Below are 11,679 nucleotides of genomic sequence, written 5' to 3'. Positions count from 1 at the left end.
GAGAGGGTGGTGGTACGGAGCGAGGTGACTGCTTGGGCTGCGCAGTTGGAGATGGTTCGTCAGGACAGACTTGAACGAGACCACATTGCTGCCCGATTGCGGAGGGTGAGGCCGACATGCATAATTCGTGCTGGTCCAAACCAATGGTAAAAAGAATAAAAGAAAAAAATGATCAATTGTCAACCGCGGGGAGAGCGACAAGTGGCAGCCGGTTGGGCTCACTAGTCAGTAGTCCATGTACATGCAAGCCCTGCATTACATCTAGCATACGGAGTAGTATTCAATAATCCTCTGCGTCGTCTCTTTTGTCCAAGAGTACCGACGCGCACACAGACTCAGGCATGACCTGTCTCGTCACACCTAGACCAACTAGTCGTACACGTACAGGATGCTGCATGCAGGCGACGTGGCTCAATCGCAAGCTGGTGTCGTCGTGTCCCCTCTGCTTCACTCTTCCAACGACCTCAGCGTCGCAGTACAGGCACAAAGGTGTCCTCGAGCACACCATCTTCCTCCCTGCCGCCAAGCAGAGACACACAAGCTGGCCGACGGACGGCACCATTTCGTGCCACAATGGTTCTTGTCGAACCCCGATCTCGGGTTTCTGGCGAAGCCGAGGCAGCCCATGCCATGTCCAGCCCAAGATCGCAATCATCTTGGATGGGACGTAATTTCGTCTGTTCCGCACGTCACCACGGAAACAACCACCTAGACGGACCAAGAACCTGGACAATATCGAGACACGTAGCCAGGGGTGCCCATGCCCAACCTCATTTCCTCAAAAAAAAACTGGTGAGTGTGCAACGACATGGGTGCCCGTCTGGTCTGGTCGGTGCGGGAAACTGGACTAGCCAAAAATCATGCGACCACTTTAGTTAGTGGGAAAATAAGAGAGAGTCAGGACGAAATAAGGAGTGTTGATAAGTGCCGTGCGAATACGTCCATGACGGCATAATAAAAGATGAAACAATCGTTGGGCTCGACAACGACATTGGGCCGTTTGCCGTTTGCCGTTTGCTTATCGTTTGAAATCAAATGTAGGTACATATTGCCAGCTGGCAGGTACGTACCTTGTACTGCACTGCTACCTGAGGCCACCAGCCACGACCCCACCGTCTTTGATTTGGCTTCCCGCACTAATTAGCGGGGCTCACCGAACAACACCCCACACAGGCTTTTTGCCTGCCGACTTTATTGCACCTACATATTGGCGATTGGTAGGTAGGTATCAAGAAGATGCCGCCATGACATGTCCGACATTATCCAAAATCACACCAAACAAAAGCAACACATCATCCTAATGCACCATCATGCACGCCTCCAACCATCAAAAGTCTCTTTCAAGCCTATACCTGCCCTCTTGAGAAGGACGATCCGTGATGCGCTGCTCATTTTCCCAATCGAGCCGTCTAATATGCATCTCACACTTGTCATACTCGGCAAACCCCATCACGGCATCACCACACATGCATCACGTTGAACAAACCATGCCGAATAAAACTGTAGCACTGTTCCAGCGAATTGATTTGGTATCTCGTCATGCGCCATCTTACAGGCGCAATTATCTGCCCACTACCAGATGTCTCTTCTTTCTCCATTGTGCTCCGTAGCTCAGTACCACGTCCTCATTCACCGCCTCTCAGACCCATGTCGTGCAACTCTGTCTGTCCTCCATCCCCCGCACGACCGTCATCCCACTCATAGTTACCACTTTGCCGTCTTCGTCTTCTTGTCGGACGGCAAGAACCAACCAGCCTCCGGCGCCAGAGGCATCTCCTAAGCCGCCCCCGCCGCTGGGCCCTGCTCCTGCTGCTGCTGCTTCGGCGCCTGCTTGTTATCTGTCGCGCTCGGCGCATAGCTAGCCTGCGCGCGATTCTTCTTAATCACATCCTTGACGCGCGTCTCCGCCTCGTCCCAGTCCTCCGTGTCCAGATGCACCAGGTCAATGCCAAACTGCCCCGCAATCTTGCTCAGCGCCTCAAAGCTCTTCTTGTCGTAGACGAAGCTGATGCTGACACCCACGCGGCCGAATCGCCCCGTGCGTCCGATGCGGTGCAGGTACGTCTCGTAGTCGGGCTCCTCATCGTTGCGACCCTTCATCGGAATGTCGTAGTTGATCACCATGGACACTGACGACACGTCGATGCCGCGCGCCAGCACATTGGTCGTAATCAGCACCTTGTTCTCGCCCGTCCGGAACTTGGTCAGCAGGTCATCGCGCTCGCCGCCGTCAAACGCGGCGTGCAGCGCCGACACCCTGTGCCCGTCTGCCACCATGCGGCGCTGAATCTCGTTGGCGCTTTCTCTCGTCTATGTCATGTTAGCCCTGCACCTTCTCCACGTCCGCAAAATGCTCCTACCTTGACAAAGATAACAGACTGGCCAATCGTCATCAAGCCGTACAGCTTGCACAGCACATCGTACTTTGTATTATCGTCGGGGCAGTCGATGAACATTTGCGAAATGCCCTTGACCGTGAGCTCGCTGCGCTGCAGTTTGAGCGTGTGCGCGTTGGGCGCAAACTTTCCCGCGTAGTTGTTAACCTTGTCTGGAAACGTCGCCGAAAACAGAAGCGTCTGAATCGTCTTGGGAAGCATGCTATTGCCACTACATTAGCACCACCACCAGGGTCCATCCATCCTCCCATCGTAACGTACGTCTTGACGCGCATGCACTGGTCACCCAGGCCCTGCTGGTCCAGCATGTTGTCCGCCTCGTCGAGCACCAGCACCTTGAGCGTCGTCGCATCCAGCTGCTTGCGCCGGATAATGTCCATAACCGTACCCGGCGTGCCGACAATGACCGCCGCGCGCACGGGCACGCCGCGGGGCAGCGCACCTGGAATCGCCGCCGCCACCTTGAGGTTGGGGATGAAGCGGCCGATGGCGCTGACGACGCCCTCAATCTGGCGGGCGAGCTCGCGGCTGGGCGCCAGGGCGAGCGCCTGCGGCACGTCGGGCTGCGAAAAGTCGACGCGCGACAGAATGGCCGTGACAAAGGCGCCGGTCTTGCCGGTGCCCGACTGCGACTGCGCAAGCATATTGCGCGGGGGGTCGGCCAGCATCAACGGCAGCGACTTTCCTTGCACCTTGGATGGCTTGAGGAAGTTGAGGGCCAGCAGACCCTTCAGGATGTCAGGGGAGCTAGAGGCCGGCCTGTGTCAGTAGTCTGCCCGTGTATGCGTAGGGACCGACGAGCACTGGTTCTCGTCTTGACTTACAGTCTGATATCCTCCCAAGTGGTGGCGGAGTGAAACGGCGTCGCCTCGTTGTTCTGAAGGTCGCTCAGCGAGACCTCGACATCCCATTCCGGCTCTTGCAGGCCGGAGCCACCGAGGGCCTCTGGCGCGCCGTCCACCTGCGCCTCGGTTGCCGTCTCATCTGCGGGCTTCGTCTCGGCAGCGGCAGCAGGCGCAGCGTCGGCCGGCTTGTCGACCGGCTTCTCGACCTGCTTGTCGTCGGGCTTGGTGATGCGGCTCGCGAGATCAGCCATGGTGCGTGTGCGTCTGTTTGTCGAACTGTTGCTGATAGAAACCACGCAAGCGCCTCGGGAATGCTCGTTATCCTGTATAACACTGTCTTCGGTCGTCTTCTTAGATAATAACGCTCTGATGATCGCAAGAAAGTGACGTTCGAGGCCGGAAGCTTTTCGAGTTTGTGGTAACGAAGCGAAGGTGAGAAAGTGGGCTTGCGGGATCTAAAAAGTTGGCGGGGTTGCTTGTCTGGAGGGGCAAACCCAAAGAGCTCCCAACCTTGGCGCAAGCTGCCACGCCAAGGCAAACGTCGGCTTTGCATGGCACGTACCTGGCCGCTGTTTATCCGGTGAACCCTTTGCAAGAAGAAACCCTTTTCGATCATCGCGCGACAGCCTGCACTGTTCGTCGCATTCTCCTCATTCGCATCTCTCGCTTTCTTTTTTTTCAAACCATCAAGCGTCACACATTTACCCTAACCCGGACCGCGCACACAACCTACATCCACGACGATGGCCGCCCCACCTCCACCGCCTCGCGGTCTCTCCCTCTACGAGAACCTTCACGACCCCAACGACCCGTCCCCCTCAGCCACCATCTCCTCCGCGCCGGTCCTCTACAACCAAGACACCGCCGCCGCCGCCGCCGCCAAGAAGCCCATTGACCCCGCGCTGCGCTTCCAGCCCACGCGCCGTCCTCCGCCCGCCAAGCCGAGCAACAAGCCACCCAAATCCCTTGCCAAACCACCTGCTGCCGCGCCCACACAAGCTGCCCCGTCCGAGACCGCAGCCGCGGCCAAGAGCTCGCTCGCCGACTGGGCCGCCGCGCCCGCCGACGACGAGGAGTGGCTGTACGGCGGCGCGGGCGAGAAGCGCCAGCGCGGCGGGCGCAAGGCCAGGAAGAAGCGCGAGCGGGAGCAGCACCGCCCGATGGAGACGGACTGGGATGACGTGTATGACCCGGCGCGGCCGACGAATGTGGACGAGTACCTGAGGAGTGACGAGAAGGTGGACGAGGTGCGCGAGTGGAAGGCGCTGCTGTACCGCCACCGCAAGGGCAAGGCGCCGGAGAGCGACGTGTCGTCAGAGGACGAGGACGAGAGAACGACGATACGTCCGCATAGTGAGTCGTGCTCGATGACGAGCTCTATTGTAGGGTTGGCTAACAAAGCACTAGATCAATTCGCCCCTCCGCCTTCCTACGGCGCCGTCCCTCCACCACCAGCCTCCCCTCCCACCACAACCGCCGCAGCACCAACGCCTCCCGACAATGCCTCGGGCGACGACGCATACGCCCGCCGGCTCGCCATTTCCTCCTCCCAAGCACCACCACCTCGCGCCACCTCCTCCACCACCATATCCTCCGCGCCCATCCTCTACACCACGACCGAACCGCAACAAGACCCTCCCCCGTCCTCCTCCTCGCCACGCTCCGCCCTGCCCGGCCAAGCCGGCTTCGCCCACCGGCTCATGGCCAAGTACGGGTGGGCCTCCGGCACCGGTCTGGGCGCCGACTCGTCGGGCATCGTCAACCCGCTGCGGGTGCAAGTCGAGAAGCGCCGGCGCAAAGCCGACGCCGACGGCGGCGGCTGGGCCGAACCCGCCAACAAGGCCAAGATTGTTGGCGGCGGCGGGAAGCGCGCCGGCGCCGCCCAAGAGCTCAGCGACGTCGTCGTCCTGCTCCACATGGTCGACAATATGCCCGACCTGGCGGCCGAGGTGGAAAATGGCCTGGGGCAGGAGATTGGCGAAGAGTGCGGCGAAAAGGTGTGTTTTTCTGTGTCTCGTTCTTTACAAGGAGCGTTGGCTGGCTAACAGTTGATAGTATGGACGTGTAGAGCGGGTATATATTGACACGGCGACGCAGCGCGTCTTCATCAAGTTTACTGACCAAATATCTGCACTCAAGGCAAGTTGATCATTCATCGACAGCAGTTTGGACAAATCTAACATGATATAGGCCGTCAGCGAACTGCAAGGGCGCGTGTTTAATGGGAATACCATTACGCCAAAATATTATAATAGTGACGCCTTTGACAGGGGCGTATATACAAAGTAGATGTATATAGCTTGTTCCGTGTGTATACAAAGTAGATGTATATATCTTGTTTGAGCGTGTATACAAAGTGGATGTATATATCTTGTTTGGGCGTATATTGGATGCATGTACACACTATTCCTGTCCTCGCACGTGTGCTGTGCAGACGTTCCATTTTCAATCCATCTCAGCACAGCGACTTGCAAATAAAAAATCAATTCAGCTCGTGTGCCAACATTCAAATACAGGGTAATTAATAAGTTCTAACGTGTCTGCGGCAACGCTCAGAGTGGACACAAGGCGCTGCGCGCGAGCAGACAGTGTGCAGGCGGCGGAAAACAACCACAAGTGCAGGCTCAAAAGAAAAAAGCAGGTGACATATTTTGGGGTGCAGAATGACGCCATTTCCCACCATAGATTCCTATCCTCCGAAAAACATTGCGACATTTTACAGAAGCTGAGCAGCGCCAGCAATGAGACCAAGGAAGATGGCAACGGTGCTGAAGCTGGGCGAGCCGCCAGCGCCGCTGTTGCCAGTGCTGCCGGTCTTGTTAAGAGCGTTTTGGTCGTTAGCCGTCTTGTTATCGAGGCCACCTTGGCAGTTGACCTTGCCCTGAACGACCTTGCCCTTAAGGCCATTAAAGAACTTGCAAACGTCGGTCAGGTTAGAGGTGGATTTGACGTTGATGGTGCCCTTGACGTCGTCAAGCGCGGGGAGCTCAGCGCTGATCATGGTTAGTCAAAGACAGTTTAGAAATGAGGCCGGCACAACTTACTTCTCAAAGTTTCCGCCGAGGAGCATGTTCTCGACACTCTTGAGCTCAGGGAAACCAGTAATCTCGTCCAGCTTCGTGTTGTTGACAATGGTCAAGTCACCCGAGATTGTCTTGAGCAAGGGGAAAGTGATGTTGGTCAGCTTGGCGTTGTTGATGAAGGAAACGGAGCCACCGCTCTTGGAGGTGCCAACGCTGGTAAGGTTGGCAGCCGAGTAAGACTCGAGGTTGGGGTTGGTGTCGAACTTGATGCCGTTCTGAATCTCCTTGAGGGAAGGAGTGCCGAGGCTCTTGACATTAGAAACCTGAATCTCGTAGGCGGACTGGAGATTGGTGAGGTTGACCTGCATGTCGTTGCCGTTGTTGGTGAGAATGAGCACCTTGGTGATGTTGACGAGGTTTGAGTTGAACATGGCCAGTCTCTTGTTGTTGTTGATGGTCAGGCTGTCGACAGTGGCGAGATTGAGACCACTAATGTCGCTGAGGAAGGTATCGGCAATGTCGACGGAGCTGGCCTGGGAGACACCAGACGAGGAGAATTGGAGAGTCGAGAGCTGGCCCAGACGACGGAAGGTGAGCTTGTTCAGCTTGGTGAGCTTGGTGAGATCGATGCTGGCGAGCAGACCAGCGTCCTCAACAAGGAACTCGCCTTCAATGGACTGGAGAGAGGAAGACGAGATGGAAAGCAGGCTCGAGGTGTTGCTGACGACAAAGTCTTTCTTGAAAACCTTGGGGCCGTCGATGATGAGGTTGCCCTGCAGGGAGGGGGAGACGGTGACCTTGGCATCAATGGTGTCACAATCGAACGTGGGGTTAACACTGTCGATGGTGATATCCGTGGTGCAGTCACTGCTGGTGGCGGCGACTTGGGGGCATGTCAGTTTATAGTTGGAAGGGGGAGGATGGAGAATGCTTACAGACGCCAACGCTGGCGGTCGCAAGGACCAAGAGCTTGTGGAAAGAAGGCATTTTGATCTAGAAAGACAAGGGGTTAGTTTGGGCCAGATGGACTGCCTCGACCGGCTGCGCTGCTTGAAGTGGACACTGTGCTGTAGATGGAAATGTACAAATAAACGTCGGGGTGGCTGTGGCAAGCTGAACTGGATGCCGAAGAAAAATATGCTGGATCGCTCGGGATTGAAATATACTGGTATCAAACAATTGGTGGCGGGCCGAAGACGCGTCCGACTGAGCAAACGAAGCTCTTTCCCCGAGACGTCAGTTGATAAGACGGGTTGGAGCCGAGGTGGGAAGAAGCCTGGCGATGAAGCTCTTGCGAATAGCCCGACAGATGATGTTTTGATGAAAATTGTCTTGGAGAGAGACAGGCGGAGCGAAGTAAATAGAGGCGTGGAAAAGAGGGCGCCAGGTGCGGCGCAGAGGTAGAAGGAAAGGGCGTACGAGGCAGGAGACAAAGGCGGATAGGCAGGGCAAGCAGACTGGAATGCAAGTGCAGGCGGAAACAAGACAAATATGTAGGCAACGGAGAGGTGCCACTTCAAGTCAACGCGGCAACGGGTGCCGGAGAGGAACGCACCAAAAAATTGACAAAGGTGTCGATGTGGGAAAAGAAGTGACAATGGTCGAGCGGTGGTGAAGCGATCGGTTCCTGCGAGTAGTTGCAACAAGACGCGTTAGCTGGGGCGGCGGGAATAGGGGCGTTGGAGTTAAAGGTGCTAACCAAAGGACGTTGATAACGAGAGGACGAAGGGAAGAAATGAATTCAAAAAAAGGCAAAAAAGGGACGAATTGAATCGATCTTTTTTCGGGGGCCAGGAAACGAGCGGCTGGAAATGAATTGGGTCTACGGGAAGAATATTCGGAGGGAAAAGAGGAGGAGGTTTTGAGGCAAGGAAGGGGAGGAGGAGGAGGGCGAGTGGGTGGTGGCGCTGGTTCAGTAGTTGGAAGTGGGATTTGGGATTGTGGGAAACGAGATTGGGAGCGCTAGCGGTCGAGGCAGTGGGCAGCGGGCAGTGGGCAGTGGGCAGTGGGCACAGATGCATGGGCCTGGCCGAGGGAGTATTGCTACCTGCAGGTATTTCGCTAAAAATACGAAAACCAGAAAACCAGGGGAAAGGAGATACTTGATGGCAAGCTGGCGGCAGCCTGTGAACGAGGTACCGACATGATGGTTTGAGGGTGGTGCTAGTGGTTCATGAAGCTCTGATGACTGCTGGCTGGGATACTCGAGGCACAGCGGGCCGCTCGGGCATGGCGCTGCCAGGGTAGTTATTACCAAGAACTTGGAGTCGAGATGGAAGTCATGATTCGATTGAAGAAGCAGAATGCGCGTATTGATGATTGCTCTATTGATTCATCCGTACAAATTACATCGACTACGATTGAACAGCGGTTAATGATAGCAAAAGCCAGATTGACAGCAGCTGATGCCGGTAGTGGCCGTACCTGTTGCAGAATCGCCACCGCAGGTCCCGGGCAGCAGGGCAGCAACAACAGGGGCCAAAACAAAAGGGAAAAAAAACAGGCACAAGGCCAATGCAGGCGGAGATGGGGTGGAGCCCAACCCCCACAAGTTCAGCGCTGCTGGCACCTGAGATTTGCGGGTCCATGCATCTGTAATTCGTTAGTACCTCTGTACCTGTTGTTACCAGGAATCCGTATGCCTGGCAACCTAGCACCTACCTAGGTACGCAAACGCCGCCAACTGTTGATTGTGCCAGTAATAGCAATAACAGCTGGCAGTTACATTGTCGCCAATCTGCAAAACTTTAAACTCGTGACCATGGAAACTATTCTCCAGCTAGGTACATAGTAGTCATATAATTTGTACGATACACCACATCACTCTCCCATGGACGCCTCACCACAGCACTGCAACACCCCCTGCCCAACTCCCTCCTGCACGTCCCAAGTCCCATCCCATCCAAGCCCTGGCCATACAAAGCACAAAACATGGCTGCAGCACCGCCACAAAGCCACCCTTCCATCGCACGATCCAACCGTCATGGACCTCAACTGTCCCTGTCTTGTATCCCGCTTCTGCCCAATCCCATCTTCATCTCAGCCCTGCTTTTTTTTTGCGCTGCAAGTCTGTGACACACCCGACTCTCGCAGTCTCATCCCACGCATCACTTTCACATACGGATACATGAAAGTCAGTTTTCAAGCAATATTTGTTTATTTCTCCTCTCCTGGTTTCCCAGCGACCACACGTATTCCTATTCCGGGCCTTTTGCTCCTCACCTGGGCACCATCAACACCAGCCCTCGTCTTAACCATTAATACCGACCATTACCGGCACTATCATTAGCCGTACCTTTGCGACTTCTCCAGCCACCGACTCTTTTTTTCTCTCCTTCCTTTTTCCTCCCGTCAACACGACAAAACTCTATGCTCCACCCCGGCACGGCGAAGCTTGCGTGTCCCACCTCTCTCGCTAGCAACCAAAACCACCACCATCCAGCTCCAACAGCCAAGTCGATCCAGTGCACGGGACATTCGACCTATCCAGCTGTTTCAAACACCAGGCCGGCAAACACCAAGCCGGTGGCGCGAACTTGTTCCCATCTCCGGACAGCCTACGGGTCGTCATCAGGACCGCCAAAAATACGCCAAAGGTCTTGGCCTTTTGCCACTCGCAATATCTCGCGCACACACATAGTGTACGCGCAAGACAACCAGGTACTAATATTGAGTTAATCAGAACCGAAAACAGAGGTGGCGGCTGGCCGCCCACAATGAACCTTGTACAGCGCTGCCGCACCACGGTATCAAACCATCAAAACACCCTCAACATGATCATCTGCAATGATCCAATGGGTCTCTGCCGATCTCTTCCAAGATGGCTATTTTTCACTGGCCAGATGAAATGGGGTGATGTACCGATGTGCGACTAGTGAAACACACACCTGGCAATTGTTGAAGAGCCAGGTCTGCTAATGTAAATACCGCTGTACCCCCAAGATTGACCTCGTCAATTTGCATCAATTTGCGTCAATTTGCATCTGACGGCACGGATTAGCCCAGCCAAGAACGCGCCCAGTGCCGAGCTTCCTTTGACGCTCTTGTCCAGGCCAGAAACAAAGGACTATTACTACTCCATACATACTCGCGCCACGCCACCCGGCATCCTACATCCGCGCATTCCGTCTGTTCCTGTCGGCTAAGCCCAAATTTTTACAAACTCTTTTTCTTTTAGAGCCTTGGCCGGACAGCCTTTTTGCCTGATTCTGCAAGATGCAAAGTCACATTGTATGATAACACATACATGGCCGCACCATGGCATGGCAGGTCTTGCAGCGCATGCAGACAAGTCGCCACGTACGAGTATCCCATGCTTGGCAAATACCACCCAAGCCCCGTATTCCTCCAACATGCATCAGCATTGCTGGCCAAAGAGAAAAATTGAAAAAAGTCGTTCTTTGCATGCCACATGCTAGCGCTCGCTAGTACCAGTCGGTAGCTTGACTGGGCAAGCCCCTTTTTGCTGTCTGAAAACCCCGGTATAGTACTGAACTGAATTTGTTGTAATAAATAACTGGCAACATCACATTCCAGATTTCTTCCCTGCTCTGGCCCAGCATCCTTCCATCGTGGTTTTGCAGGGGCATGGGTTCCGGCAATGTGGGCACTTTACAGCTCAGGTCACGCATGACATCAGAGGAGGATTTGTTGGCCAGATGCGAGATTTGCTTCATCTTCTGTCCCGGCTTTTTTTTTTCTCTCCTAACCGTCATCTGCCCAAACTTGTATCTGCGCATTTCTCTCCGCCTTTGGCTTAGAGACTATTTCTGCAATAGTGTACCCGTTGTCCCGCTACGCTACCAGTGATAACGAACAGGTAACCAACTATTCCACTAGTCAACTAAAGAATTGGCCCCCAAAACACGTTTCCGGAACGCCGTCCAGACGACCCATTGAATAGTGTACGGATTGTTGCATAGTTCATTTGCAACGTATGTACAAGAGTACAACGTATTCGTGCGGACAAAGGTGCAGGTTGCTAGTTCTCGCCAACCCTGGCAGCCCAGCACGTGTCTACAACTTCACCGCCGCTTCCCCTGTCCCATCGGAGCAAAAAGAAGACGAAACGAACTTTTGATATCATCGCAGTAGGGCCGAGCATGGCTGACCAGTGGGGATTGAGTGAAATTGCCTAATATTGCACGCACTGTGGACTCGAGCCTCCCCCCTGCCTCCTGGTGTCGTCCGATTCTGGCGGGTCGACAGCTTCTGGCCTTTTTACCAGTATTATTATTCCAACGACGGAATACGAAATCTTCTCCATGCGCCTGCGTGATACGACAGGGCTGCAAGGCTTGCGCAGATATGGTGACGAGTCTGGGGTTGCTTGGCATCATGACATCGTACTGCTTGATATGCGGGTACATGTCATTTGACCGAGTTGCTTCGGCACGACCGGTCACGCAGGCCCAT

General features: G+C 54.9%; 3 protein-coding genes across 3 annotated transcripts; 1 reads left to right on the top strand and 2 right to left on the bottom strand.

Annotated features, from left to right (window-relative positions):
• Positions 1 to 1,776: 1,776 nt before the first annotated feature.
• On the bottom strand, positions 1,777 to 3,492 carry CCM_03711 (ATP dependent RNA helicase (Dbp5), putative; the record flags this gene model as incomplete). The annotated part of the gene is made up of 4 exons (XM_006668860.1): positions 1,777 to 2,310; positions 2,361 to 2,607; positions 2,658 to 3,155; positions 3,221 to 3,492. The coding sequence occupies 4 exons, from the start codon at positions 3,490 to 3,492 to the stop codon at positions 1,777 to 1,779; spliced, it is 1,551 nt and encodes a 516-aa protein (XP_006668923.1).
• A 492-nt stretch (positions 3,493 to 3,984) lies between these two features.
• CCM_03710 (G-patch DNA repair protein (Drt111), putative) lies at positions 3,985 to 5,389 on the top strand (the record flags this gene model as incomplete). The annotated part of the gene is made up of 3 exons (XM_006668859.1): positions 3,985 to 4,594; positions 4,649 to 5,238; positions 5,297 to 5,389. The coding sequence occupies 3 exons, from the start codon at positions 3,985 to 3,987 to the stop codon at positions 5,387 to 5,389; spliced, it is 1,293 nt and encodes a 430-aa protein (XP_006668922.1).
• A 568-nt stretch (positions 5,390 to 5,957) lies between these two features.
• CCM_03709 (GPI-anchored cell wall organization protein Ecm33) lies at positions 5,958 to 7,251 on the bottom strand (the record flags this gene model as incomplete). Its single annotated transcript, XM_006668858.1, has 3 exons — positions 5,958 to 6,234; positions 6,286 to 7,147; positions 7,200 to 7,251. 3 exons carry the CDS (start codon positions 7,249 to 7,251, stop codon positions 5,958 to 5,960), a joined length of 1,191 nt encoding a protein of 396 aa, XP_006668921.1.
• Between the last annotated feature and the right edge of the window lie 4,428 nt (positions 7,252 to 11,679).

Source organism: Cordyceps militaris (assembly GCF_000225605.1).
Source record: "Cordyceps militaris CM01 unplaced genomic scaffold CCM_S00003, whole genome shotgun sequence".
NCBI classification, from domain to species: domain Eukaryota; kingdom Fungi; phylum Ascomycota; class Sordariomycetes; order Hypocreales; family Cordycipitaceae; genus Cordyceps; species Cordyceps militaris.
This window is presented reverse-complemented; position numbering and strand designations above follow the sequence as displayed.